This window comes from Anomaloglossus baeobatrachus, chromosome 7 (assembly GCF_048569485.1).
Source record: "Anomaloglossus baeobatrachus isolate aAnoBae1 chromosome 7, aAnoBae1.hap1, whole genome shotgun sequence".
Taxonomy (NCBI): Eukaryota; Metazoa; Chordata; class Amphibia; order Anura; family Aromobatidae; genus Anomaloglossus; species Anomaloglossus baeobatrachus.
In genome coordinates, this window is record NC_134359.1 from 304042219 (window position 1) to 304061896 (window position 19678).

At 52.9% G+C, this 19678-nt stretch overlaps 1 protein-coding gene and 1 long non-coding RNA gene across 2 annotated transcripts in view; one reads left to right on the forward strand and one right to left on the reverse strand.

Annotated features, from left to right (window-relative positions):
• LOC142246560 (very long chain fatty acid elongase 4-like) overlaps positions 1-19678 on the reverse strand; it is a 24449-nt gene continuing 4771 nt past the window's right edge. The window contains exons 2-8 of the mRNA XM_075319629.1: positions 15137-15195; positions 14780-14967; positions 12681-12761; positions 12519-12575; positions 9810-9924; positions 1176-1303; positions 1-1063 (exon numbers count right to left, since the gene is read on the reverse strand). Of these exons, the coding sequence (XP_075175744.1) occupies positions 893-1063; positions 1176-1303; positions 9810-9924; positions 12519-12575; positions 12681-12761; positions 14780-14967; positions 15137-15195 (799 nt within the window). The 3' untranslated portion in view covers positions 1-892. The remainder of the gene's footprint in view (positions 1064-1175; positions 1304-9809; positions 9925-12518; positions 12576-12680; positions 12762-14779; positions 14968-15136; positions 15196-19678) is intronic.
• Positions 9891-19678, forward strand: part of LOC142246561 (uncharacterized) — a 23505-nt gene continuing 13717 nt past the window's right edge. Inside the window, exon 1 of the long non-coding RNA XR_012724902.1 lies at positions 9891-9961. This is a non-coding gene — a long non-coding RNA (uncharacterized LOC142246561). The remainder of the gene's footprint in view (positions 9962-19678) is intronic.

Consider the following 19678-nt stretch of genomic DNA (forward strand, 5'->3'; position numbering starts at 1 on the left):
AGTAATAAATGCACAATCTTCCATTTCGTCCCGTTTGGACTTTTTTTTCCCGGTTTTCAGCACATTATTATATTTCTTTACTTTTTTAATTAATGGGAAGAAAACAAAAACCGCAATAATTCAGATCTAACACAGGGAGTGTGGATAGAGATCAGACATGAGCCATTATTATGGTCTCGTGCGCCGTTACACGCGCGGTTTATGGGGTATTTCTTATATTTGGGGCTCATACATGGAGTGGATGCGGCCGGCTCTGTCTCCACCTCTGGGGGGCGCTGTGACACTGATAAATAGTCTCCCATCGATCACATGGCTCCAATCTTCCAGCAGAATGCCACACACATGATATACCTTCTGATGCCTGAGGCAGTTAATGGGTTAATATCACCCCTTTAATCACCTTTGCTCCCTATGTTTGTCTTCGCTTTATGGCGTGTAGTAAATATGGCAGAGAGCAGACATCATTTTCAGTGTTTAACAGAAGTTATTATTGCGATCAAGGTGCGGCCGGTCAGGTGTCGCGGTGTCAGTGCTCATCCGCGGCCTCCAGGAGACTTTGCCCCGTGGCATCGGAGGCCGCGCTGTTATATAAGAGATCACCATTATTACATCACAGGTATGGAGACGGTTAATGTGCAGCCCGTTCTATACCACGCACTACACATACTGTATAAAAACAATTTATTGCTTTAGCGATATCCTCGGGGGCGGGGCCTCGGCTCCTCACAGTCACATGATCAGCACGATCTGGAGAATCCGATATAAATATATAATATCCTGAGAGGTGAGCGGTAATAACACTGATCCCTGGGTTATTGGAGGCGCTGAGACCCCCGATAATGCACGTACGGCCCCACAAGACCCCAGTCTAGACACTGTGGCCCCCAAGGGCTCAGCCCTTCTTCTTGTGGGAGCGGCGGAGGTAGGTTTGGAAGTAGAAATTGAGGAAGAGGATGATGAGGGTGATGATGTAAGTGAAAACAGCCAAGTTAAAGCCATCCGGGAAGGGACAGTCTGTGAACAGGTTGTATCCGGAGTGAAGAGCGATGGCGGCGAACTGCGTCTACGAGAAGAAGACACAACGTCATTATAGCGGTGTAACGTAATATCGCTATTACCGCAGGGGTGTGGAGGCGGCACAATACATTATACTAGTGTGATATAACGTCTGTTACCAGCTGAAGGATCGTCAGGTGTCGCTTCCACCACAGATATTTCTGCGCTGACGGCCCAAGAACGGCGAGAGCGTAATACAGGTACATGAAGGTGTGAACCAAGGAGTTCAGCATCCCGATGAAAAACGCTGGAGACAAGAGAGGCAGATTATACACTAAATACAGACAGGACCGGGCTGGAGACAAGAGAGGCAGGTTATACACTATATACAGTCAGGGCCAGGCTGGAGACAAGAGAGGCAGATTATACACTAAATACAGACAGGACCGGGCTGGAGACAAGAGAGGCAGGTTATACACTATATACAGACAGGACCGGGCTGGAGACAAGAGAGGCAGATTATACACTATATACAGTCAGGATCAGGCTGGAGACAAGAGAGGCAGATTATACACTATATACAGACAGGCCCGGACTGGAGACAAGAGAGGCAGATTATACACTATATACAGTCAGGGCCAGGCTGGAGACAAGAGAGGCAGATTATACACTATATACAGTCAGGATCAGGCTGGAGACAAGAGAGGCAGATTATACACTATATACAGACAGGCCCGGACTGGAGACAAGAGAGGCAGATTATACACTATATACAGTCAGGGCCAGGCTGGAGACAAGAGAGGCAGATTATACACTATATACAGTCAGGGCCAGGCTGGAGACAAGAGAGGCAGATTATACAGTATATACAGACAGGCCCGGGCTGGAGACAAGAGAGGCAGATTATACACTATATACAGTCAGGGCCAGGCTGGAGACAAGAGAGGCAGATTATACAGTATATACAGTCAGGATCAGGCTGGAGACAAGAGAGGCAGATTATACACTATATACAGACAGGGCCGGGCTGGAGACAAGAGAGGCAGATTATACAGTATATACAGACAGGCCCGGGCTGGAGACAAGAGAGGCAGATTATACAGTATATACAGACAGGCCCGGGCTGGAGACAAGAGAGGCAGATTATACACTATATACAGACAGGATCAGGCTGGAGACAAGAGAGGCAGATTATACACTATATACAGTCAGGGCCAGGCTGGAGACAAGAGAGGCAGGTTATACACTTTTAACCTAGAGAGAGGCTTCAGCATAGCGTCAGGGACCCAGTTACGAGATATGCCGTGAAGGGGCAACTGGGCAGATATACAAATGGCCATTTATATATGCTAAATATCTCATATTTTTCTCAGATTTTCCTTAGCAGTAATGCAGATCCATGTTCACATATTCATGGTTTCCATACTTTAGCATTATCAGAGTGCAAACCGTTTTTTTTTTTTTTTTTTTTTTTTTTTTATACACTATATACAGTCAGGATCAGACTGGAGACAAGAGAGGCAGGTTATACAGTATATACAGTCAGGGCCAGGCTGGAGACAAGAGAGGCAGATTATACAGTATATACAGACAGGCCCGGGCTGGAGACAAGAGAGGCAGGTTATACACTATATACAGTCAGGATCAGACTGGAGACAAGAGAGGCAGGTTATACAGTATATACAGTCAGGGCCAGGCTGGAGACAAGAGAGGCAGATTATACAGTATATACAGACAGGATCAGGCTGGAGACAAGAGAGGCAGATTATACAGTATATACAGTCAGGGCCAGGCTGGAGACAAGAGAAGCAGATTATACACTACATACAGTCAGGGCCAGGCTGGAGACAAGAGAGGCAGATTATACACTATTTACAGTCAGGGCCAGGCTGGAGACAAGAGAGGCAGATTATACAGTATATACAGTCAGGGCCAGGCTGGAGACAAGAGAGGCAGGTTATACAGTATATACAGTCAGGGCCAGGCTGTAGACAAGAGAAGCAGATTATACAGTATATACAGTCAGGTCCAGGCTGGAGACAAGAGAGGCAGATTATACACTATATACAGTCAGGGCCAGGCTGGAGACAAGAGAGGCAGGTTATACACTATATACAGTCAGGGCCGGGCTGGAGACAAGAGAGGCAGATTATACACTATATACAGTCAGGGCCGGGCTGGAGACAAGAGAGGCAGATTATACACTATATACAGTCAGGGCCGGGCTGGAGACAAGAGAGGCAGATTATACACTATATACAGTCAGGACCGGGCTGGAGACAAGAGAGGCAGATTATACACTATATACAGACAGGGCCGGGCTGGAGACAAGAGAGGCAGATTATACACTATTTTCAGTCAGGGCCAGGCTGGAGACAAGAGAGGCAGATTATACAGTATATACAGACAGGACCGAGCTGGAGACAAGAGAGGCAGATTATACACTGTATACAGTCAGGACCGGGCTGGAGACAAGAGAGGCAGATTATACACTATATACAGACAGGGCCGGGCTGGAGACAAGAGAGGCAGATTATACACTAAATACAGACAGGACCGAGCTGGAGACAAGAGAGGCAGATTATACACTAAATACAGACAGGACCGAGCTGGAGACAAGAGAGGCAGATTATACACTATATACAGACAGGGCCGGGCTGGAGACAAGAGAGGCAGATTATACACTATATACAGACAGGGCCGGGCTGGAGACAAGAGAGGCAGATTATACACTAAATACAGACAGGACCGGGCTGGAGACAAGAGAGGCAGATTATACACTGTATACAGTCAGGACCGGGCTGGAGACAAGAGAGGCAGATTATACACTACATACAGTCAGGGCCAGGCTGGAGACAAGAGAGGCAGATTATACAGTATATACAGACAGGGCCGGGCTGGAGACAAGAGAGGCAGATTATACACTATATACAGACAGGGCCAGGCTGGAGACAAGAGAGGCAGATTATACACTATATACAGTCAGGACCGGGCTGGAGACAAGAGAGGCAGATTATACACTATATACAGACAGGGCCGGGCTGGAGACAAGAGAGGCAGATTACACAGTATATACAGTCAGGGCCGTGTAAGAGAGGCAGATTATACACTATATACAGTCAGGGCCGGGCTGGAGACAAGAGAAGAGAGGCAGATTATACACTATATACAGTCAGGGCCAGGCTGGAGACAAGAGAAGCAGATTATACAGTATATACAGACAGGGCCGGGCTGGAGACAAGAGAGGCAGATTATACACTACATACAGCCAGAGCCGTGCTGGAGACAAGAGAGGCATATTATACACTATATACAGTCAGGACCAGACTGGAGACAAGAGAGGCAGATTATATACTCTATATACAGTCAGGGCCGGGCTGGAGACAAGAGAGGCAGATTATACAGTATACAGTCAGGCCCAGGCTGGAGACAAGAGACGCAGATTATACAGTATATACAGTCAGGCCCAGGCTGGAGACAAGAGAGGCAGGTTATACACTACATACAGTCAGGGCCAGGCTGGAGACAAGAGAGGCAGATTATACACTATATACAATCAGGGCCAGGCTGGAGACAAGAGAGGCAGATTATACACTATATACAGTCAGGGAGGGCCAGGCTGGAGACAAGAGAGGCAGATTATACACTATATACAGTCAGGGAGGGCCAGGCTGGAGACAAGAGAGGCAGATTATACACTATATACAGTCAGGGCCGGGCTGGAGACAAGGGAGGCAGATTATACAGTATATACAGTCAGGGCCAGGCTGGAGACGAGAGGCAGATTATACACTATATACAGTCGGGGCCAGGCTGGAGACAAGAGAGGCAGGTTATACACTACATACAGTCAGGGCCAGGCTGGAGACAAGAGAGGCAGATTATACACTATATATACAGTCAGGACCGGGCTGGAGACAAGAGAGGCAGATTATACACTATATACAGACAGGGCCGGGCTGGAGACAAGAGAGGCAGATTACACAGTATATACAGTCAGGGCCGTGTAAGAGAGGCAGATTATACACTATATACAGTCAGGGCCGGGCTGGAGACAAGGGAGGCAGATTATACAGTATATACAGTCAGGGCCAGGCTGGAAACAAGAGAGGCAGGTTATACACTACATACAGTCAGGGCCAGGCTGGAGACAAGAGAGACAGATTATACACTACATACAGTCAGGGCCAGGCTGGAGACAAGAGAGGCAGATTATACACTATATATACAGTCACTCCCAGGCTGGAGACAAGAGAGGCAGATAATACAGTATATACAGTCAGGGCCAGGATGGAGACAAGAGAGGCAGATTATACACTATATACAGTCAGGCCCAGGCTGGAGACGAGAGGCAGATTATACAGTATATACAGTCAGGGCCACGATGGAGACAAGAGAGGCAGATTATACACTATATACAGTCAGGGCCAGGCTGGAGACAAGAGAGGCAGATTATACACTATATAGAGTCGGGGCCTGGCTGGAGACGAGAGGCAGATTATACACTATATACAGTCGGGGCCAGGCTGGAGACAAGAGAGGCAGGTTATACACTACATACAGTCATGGCCAGGCTGGAGACAAGAGAGGCAGATTATACACTACATACAGTCAGGGCCAGGCTGGAGACAAGAGAGGCAGATTATACACTACATACAGTCAGGGCCAGGCTGGAGACAAGAGAGGCAGATTATACAGTATATACAGTCAGGCCCAGGCTGGAGACAAGAGAGGCAGGTTATACACTACATACAGTCAGGGCCAGGCTGGAGACAAGAGAGGCAGATTATACACTATATACAATCAGGGCCAGGCTGGAGACAAGAGAGGCAGATTATACACTACATACAGTCAGGGCCAGGCTGGAGACAAGAGAGGCAGATTATACACTATATATACAGTCAGGGCCGGGCTGGAGACAAGGGAGGCAGATTATACAGTATATACAGTCAGGGCCAGGCTGGAGACGAGAGGCAGATTATACACTACATACAGTCAGGGCCAGGCTGGAGACAAGAGAGGCAGATTATACACTATATATACAGTCAGGGCCGGGCTGGAGACAAGGGAGGCAGATTATACACTATATACAGTCAGGGCCAGGCTGGAGACAAGAGAGGCAGATTATACACTATATATACAGTCAGGGCCGGGCTGGAGACAAGGGAGGCAGATTATACAGTATATACAGTCAGGGCCAGGCTGGAAACAAGAGAGGCAGGTTATACACTACATACAGTCAGGGCCAGGCTGGTGACAAGAGAGACAGATTATACACTACATACAGTCAGGGCCAGGCTGGAGACAAGAGAGGCAGATTATACACTATATATACAGTCACTCCCAGGCTGGAGACAAGAGAGGCAGATAATACAGTATATACAGTCAGGGCCAGGATGGAGACAAGAGAGGCAGATTATACACTATATACAGTAAGGCCCAGGCTGGAGACGAGAGGCAGATTATACAGTATATACAGTCAGGGCCACGATGGAGACAAGACAGGCAGATTATACACTATGTACAGTCAGGGCCAGGCTGGAGACAAGAGAGGCAGATTATACACTACATACAGTAAGGGCCAGGCTGGAGACAAGAGAGGCAGATTATACACTATATACAGTCAGGGCCAGGCTGGAGACAAGAGAGGCAGATTATACACTATATACAGTAAGGGCCAGGCTGGAGACAAGAGAGGCAGATTATACACTATATACAGTCAGGGCCAGGCTGGAGACTAGAGAGGCAGATTATACACTATATACAGTCAGGGCCAGGCTGGAGACAAGAGAGGCAGATTATACACTATATACAGTCAGGGCCAGGCTGGAGACAAGAGAGGCAGATTATACACTATATACAATCAGGGCCAGGCTGGAGACAAGAGAGGCAGATTATACACTATATACAGTCGGGGCCTGGCTGGAGACGAGAGGCAGATTATACACTATATACAGTCGGGGCCAGGCTGGAGACAAGAGAGGCAGGTTATACACTACATACAGTCAGGGCCAGGCTGGAGACAAGAGAGGCAGGTTATACACTACATACAGTCAGGGCCAGGCTGGAGACAAGAGAGGGAGATTATACACTACATACAGTCAGGGCCAGGCTGGAGACAAGAGAGGCAGATTATACACTATATACAGTCGGGGCCTGGCTGGAGACGAGAGGCAGATTATACACTATATACAGTCATGGCCAGGCTGGAGACAAGAGAGGCAGATTATACACTACATACAGTCAGGGCCAGGCTGGAGACAAGAGAGGCAGATTATACACTACATACAGTCAGGGCCAGGCTGGAGACAAGAGAGGCAGATTATACACTATATACAGTCAGGGCCAGGCTGGAGACAAGAGAGGCAGATTATACACTATATACACTCTGGGCTAGGCTGGAGACAAGAGAGGCAGGTTATACACTACATACAGTCAGGGCCAGGCTGGAGACAAGCGAGGCAGATTATACACTACATACAGTCAGGGCCAGGCTGGAGACAAGAGAGGCAGATTATACAGTATATACAGTCAGGGCCAGGCTGTAGACAAGAGAAGCAGATTATACAGTATATACAGTCAGGGCCAGGCTGGAGACAAGAGAGGCAGGTTATACACTACATACAGTCAGGGCCAGGCTGGAGACAAGAGAGGCAGATTATACACTACATACAGTCAGGTCCAGGCTGGAGACAAGAGAGGCAGGTTATACACTACATACAGTGAGGGCCAGGCTGGAGACAAGAGAGGCAGATTATACACTACATACAGTCAGGGCCAAGCTGGAGACAAGAGAGGCAGATTATACACTGTATACAGTCAGGGCCAGGCTGGAGACAAGAGAGGCAGATTATACACTATATACAGTCAGGGCCAGGCTGGAGACAAGAGAGGCAGATTATACACTATATACAGTCAGGGCCAGGCTGGAGACAAGAGAGGCAGATTATACACTATATACAGTCAGGGCCAGGCTGGAGACAAGAGAGGCAGGTTATACAGTATATACAGTCAGGGCAGGGCTGGAGACAAGAGAGGCAGATTATACACTATATACAGTCAGGGCCGAGCTGGAGACAAGAGAGGCAGATTATACACTATATACAGTCAGGACCAGACTGGAGACAAGAGAGGCAGATTATATACTATATACAGTCAGGGCCGGGCTGGAGACAAGAGAGGCAGATTATACACTATATACAGTCAGGGCCAGGCTGGAGACAAGAGAGGCAGGTTATACAGTATATACAGTCAGGGCAGGGCTGGAGACAAGAGAGGCAGATTATACACTATATACAGTCAGGGCCGGGCTGGAGACAAGAGAGGCAGATTATACACTATATACAGTCAGGACCAGACTGGAGACAAGAGAGGCAGATTATATACTATATACAGTCAGGGCCGGGCTGGAGACAAGAGAGGCAGATTATATACTATATACAGTAAGGGCCAGGCTGGAGACAAGAGAGGCAGGTTATACACTATATACAGTCAGGGCCAGGCTGGAGACAAGAGAGACAGGTTATACACTATATACAGACAGGGAAGGGCTGGAGACAAGAAAGGCAGGTTATACACTATATACAGTAAGGGCCAGGCTGGAGACAAGAGAGGCAGATTATACAGTATATACAGTCAGGGCCAGGCTGGAGACAAGAGAGGCAGATTATACACTATATACAGTCAGGGCTGGGCTGGAGACAAGAGAGGCAGATTATACACTATATACAGTCAGGGCCAGGCTGGAGACAAGAGAGGCAGATTATACACTATATACAGTCAGGGCCAGGCTGGAGACAAGAGAGGCAGATTATACAGTATATACAGTCAGGGCCAGGCTGGAGACAAGAGAGGCAGATTATACGGTATGTACAGTCAGGGCCAGGCTGGAGACAAGAGAGGCAGATTATACACTATATACAGTCAGGGCCGGGCTGGAGACAAGAGAGGCAGATTATACAGTATGTACAGTCAGGGCCAGGCTGGAGACAAGAGAGGCAGATTATACAGTATATACAGACAGGGCCGGGCTGGAGACAAGAGAGGCAGATTATACAGTATGTACAGTCAGGGCCAGGCTGGAGACAAGAGAGGCAGATTATACAGTATATACAGACAGGGCCAGGCTGGAGACAAGAGAGGCAGATTATACAGTATATACAGTCAGGGCCGGGCTGGAGACAAGAGAGGCAGGTTATACACTATATACAGTCAGGGCCAGGCTGGAGACAAGAGAGGCAGATTATACACTATATACAGTCAGGGCCGGGCTGGAGACAAGAGAGGCAGATTATACAGTATATACAGACAGGACCGGGCTGGAGACAAGAGAGGCAGATTATACACTATATACAGCCAGAGCCGGGCTGGAGACAAGAGAGGCAGGGTATACAGTATATACAGTCATAAAGCTCCCTTTTCCTAGAAGGAGCCAGTACCTGCAGAATGTGAGGCGTGTGTGCGGAAGAATGGGCCAAAATGCACCTGAGCAATCAATGTGGCTAGTGTGTCTATATAGGAGGCGTCTGGAAGCTTCATCTGGTGAGAAATTCACGTGAACAGAACCTTTAGAAATATACCGTATTTCCTTAGAAGCTTGGTGACGCGCTCAATACTTCTTTCACCCGCTGTATATACTGTACATACATACATATACATATACATATATATACATATATATATATATATATATACGCTGCAGAGTCTTACAGAAACAAGAACAAGAAACAGCAGAGACCGCGTCTTATACAATATCTCTCCTACAAAGGGTTAATGTCAGGAATGTGAGGTCAGGCCAGTGAGCGCACACTCACCCTGACCCCCGGCAACGTACTTCACCCCCGCCCACCAGTTGAAGATCATGGTGCCGTGGTGATAAACGTGGAGGAACGAGATCTGATTAAACTTCTTCCTCATAATGAAAAAAATCTGCAGAAACGAGAGAGAAACAAGTGATAAAGCAGAGGTACTCCCTCCGTCCTCCTCCACCAGACCCTTCCATCCTCCTCCGCCAGACCCCTCTGTCTTCCTCCTCCACCAGACCCCTCTGTCTTCCTCCTCCACCAGACCCCTCTGTCTTCCTCCTCCACCAGACCCCTCTGTCTTCCTCCTCCACCAGACCCCTCTGTCTTCCTCCTCCACCAGACCCCTCTGTCTTCCTCCTCCACCAGACCCCTCTGTCTTCCTCCTCCACCAGACCCCTCTGTCTTCCTCCTCCACCAGACCCCTCTGTCTTCCTCCTCCACCAGACCCCTCTGTCTTCCTCCTCCACCAGACCCCTCTGTCTTCCTCCTCCACCAGACCCCTCTGTCTTCCTCCTCCACCAGACCCCTCTGTCTTCCTCCTCCACCAGACCCCTCTGTCTTCCTCCTCCACCAGACCCCTCTGTCTTCCTCCTCCACCAGACCCCTCTGTCTTCCTCCTCCACCAGACCCCTCTGTCTTCCTCCTCCACCAGACCCCTCTGTCTTCCTCCTCCACCAGACCCCTCTGTCTTCCTCCTCCACCAGACCCCTCTGTCTTCCTCCTCCACCAGACCCCTCTGTCTTCCTCCTCCACCAGACCCCTCTGTCTTCCTCCTCCACCAGACCCCTCTGTCTTCCTCCTCCACCAGACCCCTCTGTCTTCCTCCTCCACCAGACCCCTCTGTCTTCCTCCTCCACCAGACCCCTCTGTCTTCCTCCTCCACCAGACCCCTCTGTCTTCCTCCTCCACCAGACCCCTCTGTCTTCCTCCTCCACCAGACCCCTCTGTCTTCCTCCTCCACCAGACCCCTCTGTCTTCCTCCTCCACCAGACCCCTCTGTCTTCCTCCTCCACCAGACCCCTCTGTCTTCCTCCTCCACCAGACCCCTCTGTCTTCCTCCTCCACCAGACCCCTCTGTCTTCCTCCTCCACCAGACCCCTCTGTCTTCCTCCTCCACCAGACCCCTCTGTCTTCCTCCTCCACCAGACCCCTCTGTCTTCCTCCTCCACCAGACCCCTCTGTCTTCCTCCTCCACCAGACCCCTCTGTCTTCCTCCTCCACCAGACCCCTCTGTCTTCCTCCTCCACCAGACCCCTCTGTCTTCCTCCTCCACCAGACCCCTCTGTCTTCCTCCTCCACCAGACCCCTCTGTCTTCCTCCTCCACCAGACCCCTCTGTCTTCCTCCTCCACCAGACCCCTCTGTCTTCCTCCTCCACCAGACCCCTCTGTCTTCCTCCTCCACCAGACCCCTCTGTCTTCCTCCTCCACCAGACCCCTCTGTCTTCCTCCTCCACCAGACCCCTCTGTCTTCCTCCTCCACCAGACCCCTCTGTCTTCCTCCTCCACCAGACCCCTCTGTCTTCCTCCTCCACCAGACCCCTCTGTCTTCCTCCTCCACCAGACCCCTCTGTCTTCCTCCTCCACCAGACCCCTCTGTCTTCCTCCTCCACCAGACCCCTCTGTCTTCCTCCTCCACCAGACCCCTCTGTCTTCCTCCTCCACCAGACCCCTCTGTCTTCCTCCTCCACCAGACCCCTCTGTCTTCCTCCTCCACCAGACCCCTCTGTCTTCCTCCTCCACCAGACCCCTCTGTCTTCCTCCTCCACCAGACCCCTCTGTCTTCCTCCTCCACCAGACCCCTCTGTCTTCCTCCTCCACCAGACCCCTCTGTCTTCCTCCTCCACCAGACCCCTCTGTCTTCCTCCTCCACCAGACCCCTCTGTCTTCCTCCTCCACCAGACCCCTCTGTCTTCCTCCTCCACCAGACCCCTCTGTCTTCCTCCTCCACCAGACCCCTCTGTCTTCCTCCTCCACCAGACCCCTCTGTCTTCCTCCTCCACCAGACCCCTCTGTCTTCCTCCTCCACCAGACCCCTCTGTCTTCCTCCTCCACCAGACCCCTCTGTCTTCCTCCTCCACCAGACCCCTCTGTCTTCCTCCTCCACCAGACCCCTCTGTCTTCCTCCTCCACCAGACCCCTCTGTCTTCCTCCTCCACCAGACCCCTCTGTCTTCCTCCTCCACCAGACCCCTCTGTCTTCCTCCTCCACCAGACCCCTCTGTCTTCCTCCTCCACCAGACCCCTCTGTCTTCCTCCTCCACCAGACCCCTCTGTCTTCCTCCTCCACCAGACCCCTCTGTCTTCCTCCTCCACCAGACCCCTCTGTCTTCCTCCTCCACCAGACCCCTCTGTCTTTTTCCTCCATCAGACCTCTCTGTCTTCCTCCAGACACCTCTGTACTCCTCTTCTAAACCCCTCTGTCCTCCTCCAGACCCCTCTGTTCTGCTCCTGTCCATCTTTTCTTCCTGCAGCCCCCTCTCTCCTATCCTCCTCCAGGCTTTTCTATCCTTCTCCAGATTCCTCTGTCCAGCACTTGTCTATTCTTTTCCTGGTAGATCATGACTCTCCCAATCCTTCTTTTCTCCGACACCTGCAGTTGGGGGGAGTCAGGAAACCCCCACAAACTTTAGTTATCGGCAGATCCCAAATGTACACTAAGTAAGGGGGAAAGGAAGCAAGAAGCGAGAGAGAAGTGAGCTCAGAGGCCGCCATCCTCACCGTGTCCAGAAGTTCAATCACTTTAGAGAAGAAGAACCACCAGCAGACCCTCGCCATCTACGAGAGACAAAAAGGGGGGAGACTCATCACCCCAAACACAGTAACACTCTGACCCAGCGGACTGATCACCGCCATGACACCACTACAACGACATGGACTCACCCGCAGGCCCAGTTCACTGTTACTGTAGTCCACCGGCTGACACAAGTAGCTGTAGCCGGCCAACACTGACGTCACCAGAAACTGAGGAGAAACATAAGGAACCAAAAAAGTGGAGAATGTGAGGAACACAAATCTAAGATCATAGACTGCACGTTATGGGGTGTGGGGTCCATGTAGGTCAGGGTGGAGTATATACTCAGCGTGGTGTTAAGTGGAGGGTCCGTGTAGGTCAGGGTGGAGGATATACACGTCATGGTATGGGGTGGTGGGTCCGTGTAGGTCAGGGTGGAGTATATACACATCATAGTATGGGATGGAGAGTCCGTGTAGGTCAGGGTGGAGTATATACACGTCATGGTATGGGGTGGTGGGTCCGTGTAGGTCAGGGTGGAGTATATACACATCATAGTATGGGATGGAGAGTCCGTGTAGGTCAGGGTGGAGTATATACACGTCATGGTACGGGATGGAGGGTCCGTGCAGGTCAGGGTGGAGTATATACACGTCATGGTATGGGGTGGTGGGTCCGTGTAGGTCAGGGTGGAGTATATACACATCATAGTATGGGATGGAGAGTCCGTGTAGGTCAGGGTGGAGTATATACACGTCATGGTACGGGATGGAGGGTCCGTGCAGGTCAGGGTGGAGTATATACACGTCATGGTATTGGGTGGGGGGTCCGTGTAGGTCAGGGTGGAGTATATACACGTCATGGTACGGGATGGAGGGTCCGTGTAGGTCAGGGTGGAGTATATACACGTCATGGTATTGGGTGGGGGGTCCGTGTAGGTCAGGGTGGAGTATATACTCAGCGTAGTCTTAGGTGGAGGGTCCGTGTAGGTCAGGGTGGATTATATATACGTCATGGTATTGGGTGGAGGGTCCGTGTAGGTCAGGGTGGAGTATATACACGTCATGGTATTGGGTGGAGGGTCCGTGTAGGTCAAGGTGGAGTATATACACGTCATGGTATTGGGTGGGGGGGTCCGAGTAGGTCAGGGTGGAGTATATACTCAGCGTAGTCTTAGGTGGAGGGTCCATGTAGGTCAGGGTGGAGTATATAGATGTCATGGTATTGGGTGGAGGGTCCGTGTAGGTGAGGGGGGAGTATTTGCTCAGCGTGGTTTTAGGTGGAGGGTCCATGTAGGTCAGGGTGGAGTATATACACCTCATGGTATTGGGTGGAGGGTCCGTGTAGGTCAGAGTGGTGTATATACACCTCATGGTATTGGGTGGAGGGTCCGTGTAGGTCAGGGTGGAGTATATACACCTCATGGTATTGGGTGGAGGGTCCGTGTAGGTCAGGGTGGAGTATATACACCTCATGGTATTGGGTGGAGGGTCCGTGTAGGTCAGAGTGGAGTATATACACCTCATGGTATTGGGTGGAGGGTCCGTGTAGGTCAGGGTGGAGTATATACACCTCATGTTATTGGGTGGAGGGTCCGTGTAGGTCAGGGTGGAGTATATACACCTCATGTTATTGGGTGGAGGGTCCGTGTAGGTCAGGGTGGAGTTTATAGACCTCATGGTATTGGGTGGAGGGTCCATGTAGGTCAGGGTGGAGTTTATAGACCTCATGGTATTGGGTGGAGGGTCCGTGTAGGTCAGGGTGGAGTTTATAGACCTCATGGTATTGGGTGGAGGGTCCATGTAGGTCAGGGTGGAGTATATACACCTCATGGTATTGGGTGGAGGGTCCGTGTAGGTCAGGGTGGAGTTTATAGACCTCATGGTATTGGGTGGAGGGTCCATGTAGGTCAGGGTGGAGTTTATAGACCTCATGGTATTGGGTGGAGGGTCCGTGTAGGTCAGGGCGGAGTATATACACGTCATGTTATTGGGTGGAGGGTCTGTGTAGGTCAGGGTGGAGTTTATAGACCTCATGGTATTGGGTGGAGGGTCCATGTAGGTCAGGGTGGAGTTTATAGACCTCATGGTATTGGGTGGAGGGTCCGTGTAGGTCAGGGTGGAGTTTATAGACCTCATGGTATTGGGTGGAGGGTCCATGTAGGTCAGGGTGGAGTTTATAGACCTCATGGTATTGGGTGGAGGGTCTGTGTAGGTGAGGGTGGAGTATATACGCAGAGTGGTCTCACCTCATAAAACATATAGGCTGACAGCCCCACCAGTGCCAGGTTATAGACCAGGAGGACGGAGCGCAGGGTGAAGGGCTCTCGCCCCTCCATTATTTTAGGGCCCATGGCTACAACAATGAGGTATATAGCAAAGGTCAGGATAACAGGGACGGGCGAGTAGACAAGGAGCCAGGGGTCCGTGCGGCTGTCTGCAAATAACAGAAGAAATGTCACCTTATAAGATGGGAAGTCATCTGTGACTAGGGGGTGCCAAAAATCACAACACCCCAAACAGGGAGGGGGGTCTATGTGCACCCGAGAGTGGGAGGAGACTCCAAACCTTGGCCCTGCAGTGGGAGGGGCTTGTTGTTTTCTTACCTCCATTCTCCAGAGCCCAGAAGTAGAAATCCTGTGCCGCCTGCCATGTGGATCCCATCCTGCCGACATAAAAAAAAACAAAAAAGTGTGAGGAGGAGGAAGAGAAGGGCTACCCCGGCACCAGAATCCCACCGATCACTAGAATCAGGGTCCATCACATACGAGCACAATGAGGAGACAAATCACCTGCACCGAGGTCACCAACTGCTACATTGTATCCACCGATGGTAAACACCTTGTATCCATTGATGGTAAATATGAAGACACAGCACTCTTCAATGTCTGTCAGGGGTTAATGTTCTTTTTTTGGCCAGACATGGGTCCCTTTTGTGCGGTAACTCGTGTTTGGTAAGTCATTGTTTTCCCCAGGACTCATCGGAGCCGTCCATTGTATGAGGATGTGTATTGCTAACGTAATGTAACTTCCCTCGGCCTCTCTGTCTACCTCACTCAGAGGAGACTTATACAGGAGAATTACCTATGTGGATTGGAATGCCGCCCAATCAGAGCACAGTTTTATTCCACCAATCTGGTGACACCATAATACCCTGGGATGAGTGCCCGAGAGATATAAAAAGGGACTGTTGGAGTCACCAGGTTGTTCTTTGTCTACATTGCTTCAACCTAGGGGTTTCGATCTTGGTTGAGCGTCCATTACCCAGGCGAGGTACTTCATCGCCGGTTAGGGGGATTAGAAACTGGATTATATTGTTCAGGAGCACCACCAAGGATCCTAGGATTCAGCTGGAAGGATCCCAGGTTGAGACGATTCGGTTACCTGGATGTTGACTTTGCTGTGGTCGTGAAGCTTCCTGCGCTTGGCACTATCCTATTCTCGGTGGGTGCCTGCCAAAAGCAGAGTGCTGCTGGTTTGGGGTGTGTGGCTCTGGAAGCTCCGAAGGAACGAATATTCTGCTCCCTGGTGAGCAGCGGAAGGGGGACACTCTGTTACATCGTGTGGTTTGCAGGGTTTTGTGTTATTTGCCTTTGGAGTTTTGGGATCCAATAAAATCTAATTATTGTGGTTCCCGCACCCTGTGGTGTCTGTAGTGTTGTGCCCACAAGTACGGAGTGTGAGCGTTCAGTGGGATGAGTCCTGGGCCACGCTGTCTTTCTAAAGACGGCCGAGCCAGCGGACGAGAGCACCCACTGACCCCCGTGTCTCCACAGGAGAGCGCCCGCTGAGCCCCGCGTCTCCACAGGAGAGCGCCCGCTGAGCCCCGCGTCTCCACAGGAGAGCGCCCGCTGCCCCCCGCGTCTCCACAGGAGAGCACCCGCTGACCCCCGTGTCTCCACAGGAGAGCACCCGCTGACCCCCGTGTCTCCACAGGAGAGCACCCGCTGACCCCCGAGTCTCCACAGGAGAGCGCCCGCTGACCCCCGTGTCTCCACAGGAGACCGCCCGCTGCCCCCCGCGTCTCCACAGGAGAGCGCCCGCTGACCCCCGCGTCTCCACAGGAGAGCACCCGCTGACCCCCGCGTCTCCACAGGAGAGCACCCGCTGACCCCCGCGTCTCCACAGGAGAGCACCCGCTGACCCCCGCGTCTCCACAGGAGAGCACCCGCTGACCCCCGCGTCTCCACAGGAGAGCACCCGCTGACCCCCGCGTCTCCACAGGAGACCGCCCGCTGCCCCCCGTGTCTCCACAGGAGAGCACCCACTGACCCCCGTGTCTCCACAGGAAAGCGCCCGCTGAGCCCCGCGTCTCCACAAGAGTCCGCCCGCTGCCCCCCGCGTCTCCACAGGAGACCGCCCGCTGCCCCCCGCGTCTCCACAGGAGAGCACCCACTGACCCCCGCGTCTCCACAGGAGAGCACCCACTGACCCCCGTGTCTCCACAGGAGAGCACCCACTGACCCCCGCGTCTCCACAGGAGAGCACCCACTGACCCCCGCGTCTCCACAGGAGAGCACCCACTGACCCCCATGTCTTCACAGGAGAGCGCCCGCTGCCCCCCGTGTCTCCACAGGAGAGCACCCACTGACCCCCGTGTCTCCACAGGAGAGCACCCACTGACCCCCGCGTCTCCACAGGAGAGCACCCACTGACCCCCGCGTCTCCACAGGAGACGGCCCGCTGCCCCCCGCGTCTCCACAGGAGAGCGCCCGCTGCCCCCCATGTCTTCACAGGAGAGCGCCCGCTGCCCCCCGTGTCTCCACAGGAGAGCACCCACTGACCCCTGTGTCTCCACAGGAGAGCACCCACTGACCCCGTGTCTCCACAGGAGAGCACCCACTGACCCCCGTGTCTCCACAGGAGAGCACCCACTGAACCCCGCGTCTCCACAGGAGACCGCCCGCTGCCCCCCATGTCTCCACAGGAGAGCGCCCGCTGCCCCCCGGGTCTCCGCAGGAGAGCACCCACTGACCCCCGCGTCTCCACAGGAGACGGCCCGCTGCCCCCCGCGTCTCCACAGGAGAGCGCCCGCTGCCCCCCATGTCTTCACAGGAGAGCGCCCGCTGCCCCCCGTGTCTCCACAGGAGAGCACCCACTGACCCCTGTGTCTCCACAGGAGAGCACCCACTGACCCCGTGTCTCCACAGGAGAGCACCCACTGACCCCCGTGTCTCCACAGGAGAGCACCCACTGAACCCCGCGTCTCCACAGGAGACCGCCCGCTGCCCCCCATTTCTCCACAGGAGAGCGCCCGCTGCCCCCCGGGTCTCCGCAGGAGAGCACCCACTGACCCCCGCGTCTCCACAGGAGACCGCCCGCTGCCCCCCATGTCTCCACAGGAGAGCGCCCGCTGCCCCCCGGGTCTCCGCAGGAGAGCGCCTGCTGACCCCCGTGTCTCCACAGGAGAGCACCCGCTGACCCCCCGCGTCTCCACAGGAGAGCACCCACTGACCCTCATGTCTCCGCAGGAGAGCGCCCGCTGACCCCCGTGTCTCCACAGGAGAGCACCCACTGACCCTCGTGTCGCCACAGGAGAGCACCCACTGACCCCCGCGTCTCCACAGGAGAGCACCCACTGACCCCCGCGTCTCCGCAGGAGAGCGCCCGCTGACCCCCGTGTCTCCACAGGAGAGCACCCACTGACCCTCGTGTCGCCACAGGAGAGCACCCACTGACCCTCGTGTCTCCGCAGGAGAGCGCCCGCTGACCCCCGTGTCTCCACAGGAGAGCACCCACTGACCCCCGCGTCTCCACAGTGAACACATTGTATCCGCTGATTGCAAACACCTTGTATCCATGTACATTATACCCGCTTGTTACATCCCCACACTGTAATGACCCCGCCCTCTCCTCCCCACCAGAAGGAAGCCCCTGACCTCTGGAAGCCGCTTTGTAAGGAGACTATATGGCCTCTCGGACAGCTCAGTAGTGACCCCCTCCCGCGTCACTGAATCCACCAATAACATGAAGCTGAACATAATGTAACAGACGGTAAGAAGCCAATTCCAGGAGGTAGAGGCCCCCTATACACCGGGCCCTGCTCAGCCGCCGTCACATCTCTGCCTGGTCTGAATTCTGGCCAATCATCCGTCAGTCACGATAATTGTGTGATGTGATTGGACAGAGCGACATGTCCAGAAACGCTCCTTCCTCGTGCATGGTCATTACGTGAGCAAAAGACGTCTCATTCATCTTGTGAAGATTGTGCAATGTAAGAGGAGATTGTAAGGGTGTGCAGTGATTGGACAGACACGCAGGAGGACAGGCAGGAGACCACGCACACAGGAGGACACGCAGGAGGACACGCAGGAGGACAGGCAGGAGGACACGCACGCAGGAGGACACGCAGGAGGACACGCACGCAGGGGGACACACAGGAGGATATACAAGAGGAGACGCAGGAGGACATGCAGGAGCACACACAGGAGGACACGCAGGAGGACACGCAGGAGGACATGCACGCAGGAGGACATGCAGAAGGACACGCAGGAGGACACGCAGGCGGACGCGCACACAGGACGACATGCAGGGGGACACACAAGAGGATATACAAGAGGACACATAGGGGGACACACAGGAGGACATGCACACAGGACGACACGCAGGAGGACATGCACACAGGAGGACACACAGGAGGACATGCAGGAGGACATGCACACAGGAGGACACGCAGCGGGACATACAAGAGGACACACAGGAGGACAAACAGGGGGACACGCAGAAATATATACAGGAGGACATAGAGGGGGACACGCAGGAGGATACGCAGGAGGAAACGCAAACAGGAGAACATGCAGGGGGACATACAAGAGGACACACAGGGGGACACGCAGAAATATATACAGAATGACACGCAGGAGGATATACAGGAGGACACACAGGGGGACACACAGGAGGATATACAAGAGGACACACAGGGGGACACGCAGGAGGATATACAGGAGGACATGCAGGAGGATATACAGGAGGACACGCAGGAGGATATACAGGAGGTCACGCAGGAGGATATACAGGAGGACACGCAGGAGGACATGCAGGAGGATATACAGGAGGACACGCAGGAGGATATACAGGAGGACACGCAGAAATATATACAGAACGACACGCAGGAGGATATACAGGAGGACATGCAGGGGGACACACAG